A 14960-nucleotide genomic window follows, 5' to 3' on the forward strand; every position below is an offset into this window, starting at 1 on the left:
AAAAAGAACAAAAGAATGTCATTTGCAGCAACATGGATGTATCTAAAGACTATGTGAAGTAAATCAGAAAGAGAAAGACGAATACCACATGATATCACTTACATACAGAATCTAAAATATGACGCGTATGAACCTATCTATGAAAAAGAAATGACGTAGAGAACAGACTGGCAGTTGCCAAGGGTGGAGGTTTGGGGGACAGCTGCAGTGGGAGGTGGGTCAGCAGATGTAAGCTTTTATATATGGAATGGATAAACAGCAAGGTCCTACTGTATAGCACAGAGAGCTATACTCGATATCTTATGATAAACCATAATGGGAAAGAATATAGAAAAAAGAACTTATATGTAACTGAATCACTTTATTGTTCAGCAGTAATTAACACAACATTGCAAATCAGCTATATTCAATAAAAAATTAAAGAATGTGTGCATCCTGAACTGACAGAACTAGTCACAAGCAGAAGGCACGTGTGTAAAACCATGATATAATTAACCTTTATTCTAAAAAATAGTGCATCGATTGTGTGCTCAGCTTTCAGCAGAAAAGCCTTTGCAGCCATCACCCTTGCCCTCCACTTCCCCCAAAATGTAGCTCATACATTAAGAAAGCTTTGCCAAAGAATTTCAAGACTCCCAAATAATGAAATCCCCCTGCTCTGAAACCATGAATTAGTATTTTCTTAGGATGCAGCTGTAGGGAATCATAATGAAAAGCATCAGATTTGGGGTCAGATGGACTAGGCTCAAATCCCAGCGCCGCCACTTTCTATCCTTGAGATTTTTGAGCAAACATTTACTGAGCACCTAACATGTGCCTGAGCTACAGGACAGAAGACGCGTGGTTCCTGCTTTCATGGAGCCTACATTTTAGGGAAGTGGGAGGGGAGGCCAACAGTGGACAAATGATACATCTGGCCAGGAAAAAAGCTAAGACTAAAGGGGGCAGTGGTTTTGGTGGGAATGTAGATTGGTAGAGCCACCTATGGAAGACAGAATGGAGGTTCCTTACAAAACTAAAAATTGAAATGCTATCTGATTCTGCAATCCCAGTCCTGGGCATATATCCATACAAAACTGTAATCCAAAAAGATATATGCACTGTGGACTCCTTTTCTAAAAAGCTTCTTCTCTGAAGGCACTTGTTTATTTTTACTGATGCACAGCTAATTTACAATGTGTTGGTTTCTGCTGTGCAGCAAGGTGATTCAGTTATATATAGGTATACATTTTTTTTTGTATTCTTGTCCATCATGGTGTTTCAGAGGCTACTGAGTACAGCTACCTGCGCTATACAGTAGGACCTTGTTGTTTTACCCCTTAATTTTTGAAGTAGTATTCCCACACCCATGGATCTTCTGTCTGCCTCCTAGGGCTCAACACTGAAACCTTCTCACAGGCTACAAGAGCTTCAGTGCTACTGTGCTTATCCAAACTCTACCCAGCCTCCAGAAGTTAACATAATATTATAATATTCACAATAAGAGAGGATTATAAGAAGAAACGAAGAAAAAAGGGGCAGGGTAAGGATACCAAGAGTGAATGGGAAGATGTGAGTGTGCTGTTTTCCCTACAGAATTCTAGGACAGTTTCTCTGAGAAGGTGGCACTTGAGCAGAGAAATGAAGGAGTGAGGCTTTGGATGATCCAGAAAGGATAACAGAACCTACTGAGAGAGTCACTGTCAGGACAAGATGATACAAGGATATATGATCCAGCATCTGGCCTGTAGTAAGCACTCAATAAACATGGCTATTATTATTATTATTATTATTATTAGCTATAAGGAATATCCATTAGAAAGCCTGAGTTTATTACATCCCCTTCATTTTACAGAGGGCTGGTTATGGCAAGTCACAGATTGGGAGCCCACACCTTCCAGACTCAATATTTGTATCATAACTGGTTCAAAAGCACATTTCCACCTGGCCTGAGTTTCCTCAGCAGCTGAGCCTAATGAGGGAACTAATAACTCCAGGCTCATTTTGCACGGACACACGCGCTAAGTGTGATTTCTCACCGCCCAGCTCCCCTCCTGGGCTAATTAAATTACTTCAACTGTGAGTTTCTGTTGCCAAGAAAGGGCCTCCTAGCGGTGGGCTTTGGGAAGTTGAAAAGAAGGGCAGGGAGACTCTTGCTAAGTAGAACTATGTAAGACCTCAAGATGAGGTCAGAGGTCTGGAAATGTGTGTGCTTGTGTGGATGAGAGAGGAGAAAGGGAGAGAGAGACACACACACATAATAAGAGCACTGATTATTAAGAAAACCATTTCAAGGCCTAGAGTCTGTGTCCAAGGGGAAGAGCCATAGCTCCTGATCTTTAGTCCCAGCTTGGAAGTAGCCAGGTGACAGACACTGGGTAAAGCCATTTTGCCTCTCTGAGGCAGCATCAGGTTGAAGGGTTCAGGGCCCTGTAGATCAGGGTTTGACGCTTAGCCTTGTCTGGTCTCAGACATTTTACTGAAACTCTGTGAAGCTCACAGGTTCAACAGAATTTAGCAGTGGCCTGTACCTCATGGAGAGCCAGTGCAGGTACAGTATGCAACATGCCATACAGTCAGTACACAAGAAATACCAGCTCCCAGCATCTCTACCTGCCAAACGCCAGTCCTGCCTTCCTCACTGACTGGTCTCAAGACGAGTCAGGGAATTAGGTAAGTAAACAATTTGTGATAAAAATGGTATTTTACAGCTTATAAGGTGTTTTTATTAAACTCTCATCATGATTATTACTTTGAATGTTATAATACTTAGTAGGAAATACAGGGTTCATAGAAACGCTTCTCATAGTCTCTGTGGGTAATGAGTGAGTGGATTTGAAAGGTTATCTTGCATGAAAAAAGGAAAAAAAAATAACCACACTCATACTTTGAAAAGCTGAGCCTCCCAGCACAACATAGCAGGTTCATTACTCAGTGAGGATTAATTAGCTGTCGGGTATTATTAAATATTCTCTCTCTCAAAATCGATGTAGAACTGGAAACTATGAAAGTGAACGAGAGGTAATCACAGGACAGGGAAGGGGGAAAAAAAGCCAGAGTTGCTGGCAATGCGAATTTCAAGAGCAGAGCATGTTAGTAAATTATGGTCGGATTAATATCACATCAGCTTATTCTCTGTTTGGAGTCCCTGTTCTGAAACGATGGTTTTCAGGGTTGCCTGGTGTTTCTTCTTCTACCACTGGAATCAGAGAGAAAGAAGGCTGGCCTTTTCAGTGTTTGCACAGAAAGAACAATGGAGTGTGGATGTTTACACTGAAATGAGGATACTTGAAAGCCTAGGAAGGTAGACGAGAGTTTTACAGTATGATAACGAATGCATTTCATGAGTTGGTGTATTAACTGTTGAAATGATCAAAAAGTAACAGAGGCTCATAAAAAGCTAGAGCCTGGAAGAGCCTTAGACATGCTAAAAGTCCAGGGATAACAGATCCCTTTGTCTCAATCACCAGGGGCTCATGATAAAAATACTGATCCCTCTGGACCCCTCAACTTGCTGCAGAGGGTCACTGGGACTGAGTCCTGGGAATCTCCATTTATAACTGGCTCCATTTATAACAGTCGCAGGACCATTGCCGTTGTGTGATCCTCTGTTCAGTAGCTTAGAAACTAAGTGTGGAGAGAAGAAATGTGATTCATTGGCCCAGGGTAGTTCACTGGCCCACAGAGAGTTAACAAGACACAAGAACCAGAACTGGGGTTTTCTAAGTCCCAGCCAACTGTCAGGGTCTCCTTCCATGTGTGATATGTATAAGTCCACTTTATAACATCACTGTGTCATTCTGGGGACAATCTCTGTGCTAGTGAAATTTACAGTCATTTTCTCCTCTTTATCATGGGAATGGAATTCTCCTAGAGGCTAAACAGGTGTATGAAATCTCACTGGAGGCATGGACAACTGGAATTCATAGTGGAGCCTGGAGGTGGCACCTGAGAAATTCCATCCACAAAGTGAACAAGAGAAGGGTAACATCTGGGCAGAAGTTCACGTTATAAACTCCCCAGTGGCCCCCTGATTCATTTCCCGCATAGGACTGCAAAGTCCTGAGGGGTGAAATACTATCTCACTCTTTCTGTATCACCAGTACTGTGCTTGCCACTTAGTAGACATCAGTCAATACCTTAAGTAGTGATGACAACAGTATAAAAATTACATGAAAAGGAAAATAGGAATTTTCTCAAACATGTAGACAACCTACTATCACTAGGTGGTAATCAGTTCAGATCAGTTCAGTTCAGTTCATTCGCTCAGTCGTGTCTGACTCTTTGTGACCCCATGAACCACAGCACACCAGGCCTCCCTGTCCATTACCAACTCCCGGAGTCCACCCAAACCCATGTCCATTGAGTCGGTGATGTCATCCAGCCATCTCATCCTCTGTTGTCCCCTTCTCCTCCTGCCCCCAATCTTTCCCAGCATCAGTGTCTTTTCAAATGAGTCAGCTCTCTGCATCAGGTGGCCAAAGTATTGGAGTTTCAGCTTCAGCATCAGTCCCTCTAACACCCAGGAGTGATCTCCTTTAGAATGGACTGGTTGGATCTCCTTGCAGTCCAAGGGACTCTCGAGAGTCTTCTCCAACACCACAGCTCAAAAGCATCAATTCTTCAGCACTCAGCTTTCTTTACAGTCCAACTCTCACATCCATACATGACTACTGGAAAAACCATAGCCTTGACAGACCTTTGCTGGCAAAGTAATGTCTCTTCTTTTTAATATGCTGTCATTGGTCATTACTTTTCTTCCAAGGAGTAAGTGTCTTTTAATTTCATGGCTGCAATGACCATCTGCAGTGATTTTGGAGCCCATGAAAATGCTGCTGATGAGAGTAATACTAAACCATCAATACTGAATCCTCACAACAATCCCAGGAAGTAGTGACCATCCCTTATCCCTGTTGTGCAGATATGATATGGCAGGCATGAGGCACTAAAGTAATGTGTCCAAGGCCCCAGCCAGAGAGGAATGGAGCCAGAATTCTATCCCAGGACAGACCAACTCAATGTTCATACTCTTCACTACTCTGCCTTTGGGTCTCCAAAACCTCTGAGCAGTTAAAGCATTGACCCAGTCTGGTAAGGTGGATGTCCACGGCCATTCTCCATGTTGAAGGCACAGGCAGACAGGAGGAAACAGCCACCAATGTTTGTTGGCCCAGAAGAAGCTCAGTAGAAGAGCAGGTATCAATTACTGCTGCATACACATGCAACAGCCCAGGTCTATAGCCAGCAAAGAGCGTGCTCAAAAAGCATTTGCTGAATAACAGATGAGCAAGTGAATGAATGAATGAACAAACCGACAAGCCAGATAATCATGGAACTCAGTGATCATTCAGTTCCCACATCTCTCTCTAAACGTAGGGAAACAACCTCTTTTTCCCATAAGTACTTATGTGTCTGGGCTTCCTATGTGGTTCATTGGTAAAGAATCTGTCTGTCAATGCAGGAGACATGGCTTTGATCCTTGGGTTGCGAAGATCCCCTGGAGAAGGGAATGGCAACCCACTCCAGTATTCTTCCCTGGAAAACTCCATGGACAGAGGAGCCTGGCAGTCTACAGTGCATGGAGTTGCAAAAAGCGCTGGACATGAATTAGCTACTAAACAATAACTTCTACATCTCTTTCCCTAGGTTTTGGTCTTTAGTACAGCTGCTGGCATCTGAAAGCACATATTTTACCCAATTCAGGAAGTTGCCTGGAGCCAGGGCTGGTCTCAAAACCTGCTTGCTTTACCATTCACACTAAGCACTCCAAAACTAAAGTCATCACCCAGTCCTAAATCATTTTACTCTTTATCTAAAGGGCCATCCTTTAAAAGTCAGCTTTTAGAAATCCGTTTCTAACACCATTTCCCTGCCAGACCTATCCTGGTCTCCCAGAACCAAACATAATTTCTTCCTCCTTTGATCAAACTGCAGCTCTGACTCTCACTGCATTTATCTCACTCTGCGTAGTGTTATAAACATTTACATATTAGTCCTACACATCCTCTTTTCTTACCAGACTGTGCACGTCTCAATGGCAGGGAGGAAGCTACCTAGACTAAGAGTAGAGATCATTTCTGGAGTATCAGCCAGGGAGTAAGGGCTTTCCATCCATACTGCATTTTAGCCTTAGTGAGGTACTAGGTTCACTGTTTTACAGACAGAGAAACTAAAAATAACTTGCATGACTGAAGTTCAAAAAGAGAATGTGACAGGAAATGTTACTTAATACTCTAATGGACTATATGAGCAAAGAATCTAAAAAAAGAATGGATATATGTATAACCGATTCACTTTGCTGTACACTTGAAGCTAACACAACACTGTAAATCAATTATACTCCGATAAAAATTAAACAAAGAATGAAAAAGGAACGTGACTATGTCAGTGGCAGAATTCAGATCCAGGCCTGTGCCTGTTCGATTTAAAAGTTCATGTCCTGCATCAACCAACTTCCCATATGAGTAGTCCCATCCCTGTACCTTGAAGATGCTCAAGACGCTTTTGATGAAGAGGCTGAGGCTAGGAACATAGTACTGTGTAGTGGTCCTGTGGGCAAGTCCTTGGTGACAAAAGGAAATGTGTGGACTTACAGTCATCACAGTTTGGTGCCTTCTTGCTCCTTCATCTGCCACCAGAGACTCAGGTAGCCTGGGTTTCTGCCTGATCTCCCTTCCTCACACCTGAGAGTTGTAACCTTCAATAGCAGCCAGTGTGTGGCCAGACTTCCCCTGACTCTGGTTGCCAAGGAAACTGAAAGACAGTTGTGCTCACCCGCAAGGTGGTGATGGTGGCAGGATCTCGCAGCCGGCCCTCCTCATCTTTCAGATTGTAGCCTTCTGGCCTCTTATCACGCTCGCTGACTTTCCACAGCTTCACAGTTTTATCTGTGGAGGAGACCATAATGACAGTGAGAGTAAGCTCATAAAGAAGTCTATTTTTTCTTTTTGCAGGATGGGGGTGGGGTGGTGGGGCAGGGAAAAGTGGAGGTCAGTGGACGGGACTGCTATGGAAGCTGGCTCATGCCAAGGACTACAGTGTGCACATCTCAAGGTCTTTGAGGGCAGAGTTCATGCTTCCAAAGAAAACCATTTATTGTGCTGGGAGAAATGGCTTCCCTGACAATGGACTGTTAAAGCAATAGCTTACACATTAATTGGGTTCATTCAATAAAAATATGCCCTGAACCTTGAATAAGAGTAGCCACAACATGTATAGAATTAATGATATAACCATGTTCGCAATTGCTATGGAGAATTTATTCAATGTTCACAATAACCCTGAGGCGTAGGTCCAATGCTTGTACCACCCACCCCCCCACTAACACTGTCCCTCACATGACCCAAAAGGCCCTCCATCACCTGCACCCCTAGGGCCTCACGCTGTATGGCCTCACTGTCCACCCTACTCTCTGCCACCTGGCTTCCTTACAGCTCCCTGCATGGGCTAACCCTACTCCTGCCTTTTGCACTAGCTTTTGCACTAGCTGCACCTTCTGCCAGGAAAGCCCTTTATCCTCTTTTCACAAGATTTGTTCCTTCACTTTGCTCTCTCTGTTTATGTCCCCACTTCAGAGGAGCCTTTCCTAATTAACCTACAGAAAGATGTTTCCCTCACCATTCTCCACCCCCTCTTCCTGCTTTATTTTTCTTCAAAGTACATTTTACTACCTAGCATCTTAGTTATCCTGCCTTCCTCCCTAGAACATAAAATCATCGAAGACAGGGATGCAGTCTGTTATATCCCTAACTACATCTTCAAGCACCTATGATGGTTGTCGTTGTTCAGTTGCTCAGTCGTGTCTGACTCTGTAACCCCATAGACTGCAGCACGCCAGGCTTCCCTGTCCTTCACTATCTCCTGGAGTTTGCTCATACTCATGTCCATTAAGTTGGTGATGCCATCCAACCATCTTGGATGTTCAGTAAATATGGGGTGGATAAATGAATGCATCTCATTTATACAGTGCATCTTGCTAGCAGTACTCAGGGAAGTAACATGAGAAGGAGATTCATCCAAATGCTTTCCCCTTGCAGTCTCTCTTCTGCGTCTCTGGCTGGAAGTGACTTTTCTCACCTTTATACTGTCCCAGGACTTTACCCCACCTCCTGACCCCTGTCATTCTCTATAGCAAATAAAACAGAGGTGAGGACTCGAATGCTCATGGGAGGTAGTCAGTGCCAGGGGAATGAGTGAAAGGGCTGGGGTCTCAAGGGAGCTGGAGGTGGCATGCCCCATTTGCAGGCCTTCCATTCTATTTTTTTTTTTTTTAAGTAGAGTTGACTTACAATGTTGTGTTAGTTTCAGGTGTACAGCACAGTGACTTAGTCATGTATATAGATATATTCTTTTACAGATTCTCTTCCCTCATAGGTTATTACAAAATGTTGAGTATAGTTTCCTGTGCTGTGCAGGAATTAGGTCCTTGTTGCCCATTTAACATATAGTAGTGTGCATATGTTAATCCATTTTTTAAGGAAACATATTTGGGTCAAATAGATCATGCCTGTGACTGCATGCCTTTGTAGGCCTTTTTTTGTCAGATCCTGCATTCGCTATCTATTCTCATTTTTCTCCTGGATGGCAGGGACTCCGTTGCCTCCTCTGTGTCTTGCTCTGTGCTTGCATGGGGTGGCTTTGAAAGCAGACAACCTTGGGCCACATTCCCACTCCAACTCCAGCCACCATGTGGCCGGGGATCCCCACGCAGTAGGTGCCTAACTGGTCTTGGAGTGGCACACAAATGAGAGTAGCAGATAGGCCAGGAAAAGGGGTGCAGGACAGCCAGTTCAATTTGAATTGCAGAAATAGGAGTAATTTTTTAATAGAAGTATGTCCCTAATATTCCAGTCTTACAGACAGAGATACTTAACTTCTCTATGCCTCAGTTTCTTTATTTGTAAATTGGGGAAAGCAAATGTCTTTCTCATGGGACTCTTTGAGGATTAAATGGAAGACTGCATGTAGAGAGTTTAACCCAATGTTGGGTTTCTAATAATGGTTCACGGATGGCGGCTGTTGTTGGCATGAGGAAACTGGGCAACTATTCTGCCATAATAAGATGTTGCTCTGACAGCATGAGCTGCATCCCATGACGACATCAGCACATCCTATTTCCTCTCTGCAAGGCTGTCAGGGGAGGAAAGCCACCCCTTTACCCTGCCTGTGTTAGGATTCCCTAGTTTCTCTGCTCCTCACCTCCCTCCTCCATCTCCCCTCTGCAAGCACCCTGTTCTCAGTCTGAAGAGCACCAACCACATAGTGACGTGGGCTTCCTGCCATAATCTGGCTATCTAACAGAGAAGGGCCCCCGCTTCCTAACATGTGGGCATCACACAGGCTGGCTGTGCCTGCTGGTATTCCTGTCAAGTCTGCTAAGGGTAAGATCTGTGCTTTCAGCCCAGCTTGTACTAGGACAGAAGGCAAAGAAGCCTCTCCTAGACGCTGGGTTGAATTTAGAACTTTCTATCAATGGTCTTCTGGTCCTCCCCTTCCCGAATACAGACTGCATAGTGACCTGCTTTTTAAGGTGGGAAAATGAAACTTGGGCCATATTTATATAGTCACTTGATTAACTACAAATCAGAGATCAGAGTAGATTAGCTACTAGAGCTTAGAAGAACCCAAATCAGTGAATCTTAGTACCAATTATTTTCTATTGCTTGGCTTTGGAATGCATTCTATCCTAATGGCAAGACAATTCTCATATTTTTCTTATTATGAATGATAAATTACTATACTAAGAAAGAGAAAATAGAGGTAAAACATTAAGAATAAAAATTCTTAAAATCCCTCCAGTCCAGGACCACCATTATTAACCACCATTATCAACAGTTTACAGTACAGTTAATAATACAGTTACAGTTTGGAGTATTTTTTCTATGCATTTTTTGAAGAGGGGTACAAACCTATGATAATACCACATACATAGATTTATATTTCTCATTTTATTGTAAAACTGGTGCATATAATTGTAGAAAATGAAAATGAATATAAAAGTAAAAAAATAAAACTTTCTCAATTCCACTAGACAAAGACAACTATTATGAAAATTTTGTGTATATCCTTATATTACATTGGATGCCGAATTATATAACTGCTTTTAATAAATGTAACATACTATACATAGCTTATACTATGCCTTTCCCCGAATCATTTATCTATTTATACCAACATCTATCTCCACATAATGTATAACTGAGAATTAGTTAAAGGTCTAGGAATGGAAGACATTAATAAACTATAGAAAAGTCATACAATGGAATACTATGCAGTCATTGAAAATGTTACAGTATTTTAGGAGAAATATTTCACAATTACAAAGATATTCCTGTTACTAAATGTTATATTATTAAATTAAAAATCTGGTTGCAAAGTTATAGAATAGGTCTCATTTTTGGTAAGAAACAGATTTATCCATGTCACTTTGCTATTCCTTTTAAAAAGCCATTAATAGCGGTTCTCTCTGGATTGGAATACTTTCCTTATCTTCACTCTGCTTCTCTGAATTTTCTAAATTTTTTACAATAAACAATTATTACTTTCATAGCATGAAAAACAAATTAAGTATACCTTTTCATCTGACCATAGGTATTATGATAGAAGTAGACATCTCAGTAATGTAATGTGTCTTTAGCTGGTGAATAATTTTAAGGTCTAGCTTCACAACTGAATGTTGGTTTTATTTTTCATTAAAAACTGTAAAGCTGGGACTGTATTCTAACAGAAGGTTAAAAACTGTACCCAGCTATAATGAGATAAGCACAATTTTTTAAAGATAATTGATGGTGAATTCAATTCAATTCCCCATGGTCATGATGCCTGGAGTCATTCTTGACTTTATTATCACAATTTTTCTTGACTCAGTATCTTGAAGCTTGTGGATAAAAAAGTCTGAGAAACATGTGGCTGATACCATGAGTAATGGCTTTTTCTTCCTTTCGGCTGGCTCTCTGAATAGTTTATCATTACTTGTGGCACCTTTAAACACAATCTTATCATCTATCTTCATTTTCTCTTTTGTACAGTAATTCCGATTGTCTTCCATTAATTTTTGCATGTTAACCCATTTGGCTTAAGGGGAATTCTCAACCTCAATATTAGTATAAAAAAGAAAATCATATATGAGCATGGGGATTTGTCTTCTAAGAATCATTTTGAGATGCTGGTGGCATATGAAATAGCATCCCAAATGGGAAGATAATATCTTTGTTAATCAAAAAACTATTTAAAAACTCAATTAACAGAACATGATGCTATATAATTAATCTTCATTGCATTTCACTGGTTCCTTCCCCATCCCCCCACAAAGTAGTTAATATGCCTTTTACGTCTTTAACTTTTATTATAATAATCAATAGGCTAAATTTCATAATACAAAGCTAGCCTAGAGAAGATAATCAAATACTTTTTCTCTGCCTGAAGTAATTAAGTCAAAATCATCAGAAGTTTCTTCCATTCTAAGTTGTGTTGAGTCTGTTGGGCCTTTGAGTAACACTTACACAAAACTAAAAGAGAAGAACTTGAAACAAATTCACTTTTGGGATATCAAGATCAGAAGATCTCCTGGAGAAGGGAATGACAACCCACTCCAGTACTTCTGTGTGGAGAATCCCACGGACAGAGGAGCCTGGTGGACTGCAGTCCATGGGGTCCCAAAGAGTCGGACACAACTGAACAACTAACACAAAAATGTAAACAAAACAATAAATACATTTATGAGGAAGAATTAAATTACTTGGAATCTGGAGGAACAGAGGAGTGGAGATCTGGTCATGTTGAGATAAGCTGTGCTTGAATAACCCTATGCTGGCTATTTCAGAACCAATACTTTATAGATTTATACACTGGCTTTTTACATTTGAGGGATTTGGGGGGTTCATATACATTAAAAACTTTCCTTCTTTTACCATAATATTAAAATAAAAATTGTAAGAACTTAGAAAATGAAAACAATAAAAGTAACAAATTGACAAGTCACTCATAATGCATAAGATTACTCACGAAAAATCTTTCAGTGTGTTTCATTTCAGTCTTTAAAAATGTTAATATAGGCTTGATCATTGTATATACACAGTCTGCACTGTGTTTTATCTTGACATATGAGCATTACCCTTTCTTAATAAATGCTGGAGATAGGCAGAAAGCAAAGCCAATGTTTCTTGATTTATACTTAAATGTATATTCCTCAAAGACTCACACAGAAGATGATGAAATAAGCCTCTCTCCAGCTTATTTGTTTGGCAGAGGGTGTTTAATTTGTGTGTACTAATCCTCTTAATTGTTATGCTATTCAATTAGCACCCTTTTGTATTTGATTTTATTCTGAATTGTTTTGAGCATAGATGGCTTCTTTCAAGTAGGGTATTAAAAACCTTTAGAGTTGGTAATTCCACTGTATAAAAGCTTAAAGATTAGTATAGAATTGAGCTCTCTATGCAACCCCCAACATCCTTTCTCTCTGATCCATTTATATCAATCCCCCCCCACCCAAACCAATAAATGATGTAAGAAAAGTGTGGAGGGAAAAAGAGAAGAAACCATTACTTGATCCATTTTTTGATGGCATCCCTGGGTTGGGAAGATTCCTTGGAGAAGGGAATGGCTACCAACCCCAGTATTCTTGCCTGGAGAATTCCATGGACAGAGGAGTCTCGCAGACTATAGTCCATGGAGTGTCAAGGGCTGGACACAACTGAGTGACTTTCACTTTCTATACTTTCCTTCCTCTCTTCTTAACCTATGTTCCTAGTAGGGAGCTTGCTTGTGTCAAAGACATCTGCTTTCCAAACCCCCAGATGTATTCAGGGATTAATAACTTCTATTGAGTGTGCCAAACATACAGGGAAGGCATGTTTCGTTTCCTGAAACGTGTTCCCAGAATAACATTCAGTGAATCTTAAGACAGGAAGTCACATTCCAAAAACACCTGGAAATAATCTGCATTTGTCAAAAACTACAGATAACAAGTCTCACAGAATTCGGTCATAAATTTGTTATTTTTTAAAAAAGAGTAAGTACAATCTACTGAGTTTCTATTCTCAGTCAGGCATTCTGCTAGGCATCTTGCAAGTATGGTTTCTACGTTTTTCAACAGCCTGGAAGGTAAAAAGGAAAACGGAGGCTAAGAGAGATTGAAATATATGGTTTGCTGACTATATCTCTGAAAACACCAAACAAGGTAAGTCACCTTCACATACCATTAGTAGACAGAAGGAAGTAGGCTGCATTCTGCTGAGGGAGCCATCTTATTTTATTGATTTTTTCTTCTATTTCTAAACTTTTCAGGTAATCGAACTCTGGTTCATGGCTCTGGAATGTGCTGTAAACATTGTATTCACCCCTACGATGAACCTGATTTTTACTCTGTAAGAAGGGAAAAAACACACACACCAAAGATTAAATCACGTAAGCCAACTGAAAATTCACCAGTTCCTTCTTTTTTTGAGCAGGATCATGAGAGGTGGGACAGGCAGACCCTGTCCGAGTGGGCTGAGGGCAGGACTATGCTGACCACAGGTTCCTCTTCAGCTCAGTGGCCTCATGCCATTTGATTGTGCACCCCTGGTGGTAAATACTGGCACCTCCAATGTTTACATATTTTTATTTATAAATCATATACATAAACTGCTGCATGGACATAGGGTGCACATCATAAAATATATGTAGAAATGGAAGTTGAAGCAGGACACTAGTTTTTTTTAGGTGACTGTGTTACACGGCATGCAGAACTTCCTAGGCCAGGAATCGAACTCACACCCCCTCAGTGGAAGCGTGGAGTCTTAACCAGTGGACCACCAGGCAAGTCCCAACAACATGATTTTAGAATCAATAGATGTTATAATATTTTGTGTCCTAATGGATGTCTCAGACACCCTCAGGAGTGAGTCATCCAATGCTGATGTCCATATAGATGCATACCAGTCCTTTACGAAGAACACAGAACTGTAGCATCTGCACTCCTCACTGGCCTTTTATAACTCATCAGATCGTCACAGAATCTCTGAGAGGTGCCCAGGGCAGGGAAATGGACCAAACAGGCCCAGAGATATTAAAATGACACGCAGCTTATTAGGATCAGATCTCTCCCTCTCCTTTTCCCATCATGAGTAAAAAAACAGACGTGAGGGCAGAGAAGACATGCAGCTCATTGGGAGAACTATGAGACTTTGCACTGGCTTTCCCTTAGCATCGATTATGCAAAGCGCACACAGTAAATAAATAGTGAGAGAACAGAACACGAAGCGGGGGAGGTGTGGAGAAAAGGACAAGAGAAAGAAGAAAAGTGGACAGGAGGAGAAGAGGGTGTGAGAGAGAGAAAGGGAAGAAGGGAAAGATGGAGGGGAGGTTTGCATTTTAGGATCTTGTGACCAACAGCCTCAAGATTCAGGCTTGGGAAAATTGTGTGCACAAATTCATATCCAGGTCTTATTAGGCATTTGTCATAGATACATGACTCTTAATTAAAGTCTTAAATTAAAAAAAAAATACTATTTCTGGGTGGATACTGGACATTCAAACCCAAGCCTCAGTTTACTGATAGGTGATGGTTCTGATGCCCACGTGTTAAATGTACTCGTGAGGGCATTGAGGTTCTTTAAGCAAATTCTCCAGGATGGTGTCACTCAAGCATTCATATACAGGAGTCACCCACAGAAGCTGAGAGGAGATCTGACTTAGATGTTGCCACATGTCTGTGCTTCTCAAGCTCAGTGTTCATTCAACCCCAAGCCTTGCCACAAAACTCAACGGTGAACGGCATGTTATTATCCTCAACATTTTTTCCTTATTGAACAAAACCACTCGCCTTTGGAAAATGTGTCCCCCTTCAGTCTACTAATGAATCAAGCTTCCCAAATATTTCAGTAAATTAAAATAGGTAAAACCTATAAATAGCTAATGGGAAACACGGAACTGAATATTACTGGCAACATGCTGCCTTGGGTAATTTATGCTAAACAGCTCCTCTGGTTTCTCTTTAT

General features: G+C 41.2%; 1 protein-coding gene across 1 annotated transcript in view; it reads right to left on the reverse strand.

Moving 5' to 3' along the window:
* PPP2R2B (protein phosphatase 2 regulatory subunit Bbeta) overlaps positions 1-14960 on the reverse strand; it is a 481896-nt gene that overhangs the window by 114065 nt on the left and 352871 nt on the right. Inside the window, exons 4-5 of the mRNA XM_052643667.1 lie at positions 13179-13344; positions 6754-6866 (exon numbers count right to left, since the gene is read on the reverse strand). Of these exons, the coding sequence (XP_052499627.1) occupies positions 6754-6866; positions 13179-13344 (279 nt within the window). The remainder of the gene's footprint in view (positions 1-6753; positions 6867-13178; positions 13345-14960) is intronic.

This window comes from Budorcas taxicolor, chromosome 7, assembly GCF_023091745.1.
Source record: "Budorcas taxicolor isolate Tak-1 chromosome 7, Takin1.1, whole genome shotgun sequence".
Classification (NCBI taxonomy): Eukaryota; Metazoa; Chordata; class Mammalia; order Artiodactyla; family Bovidae; genus Budorcas; species Budorcas taxicolor.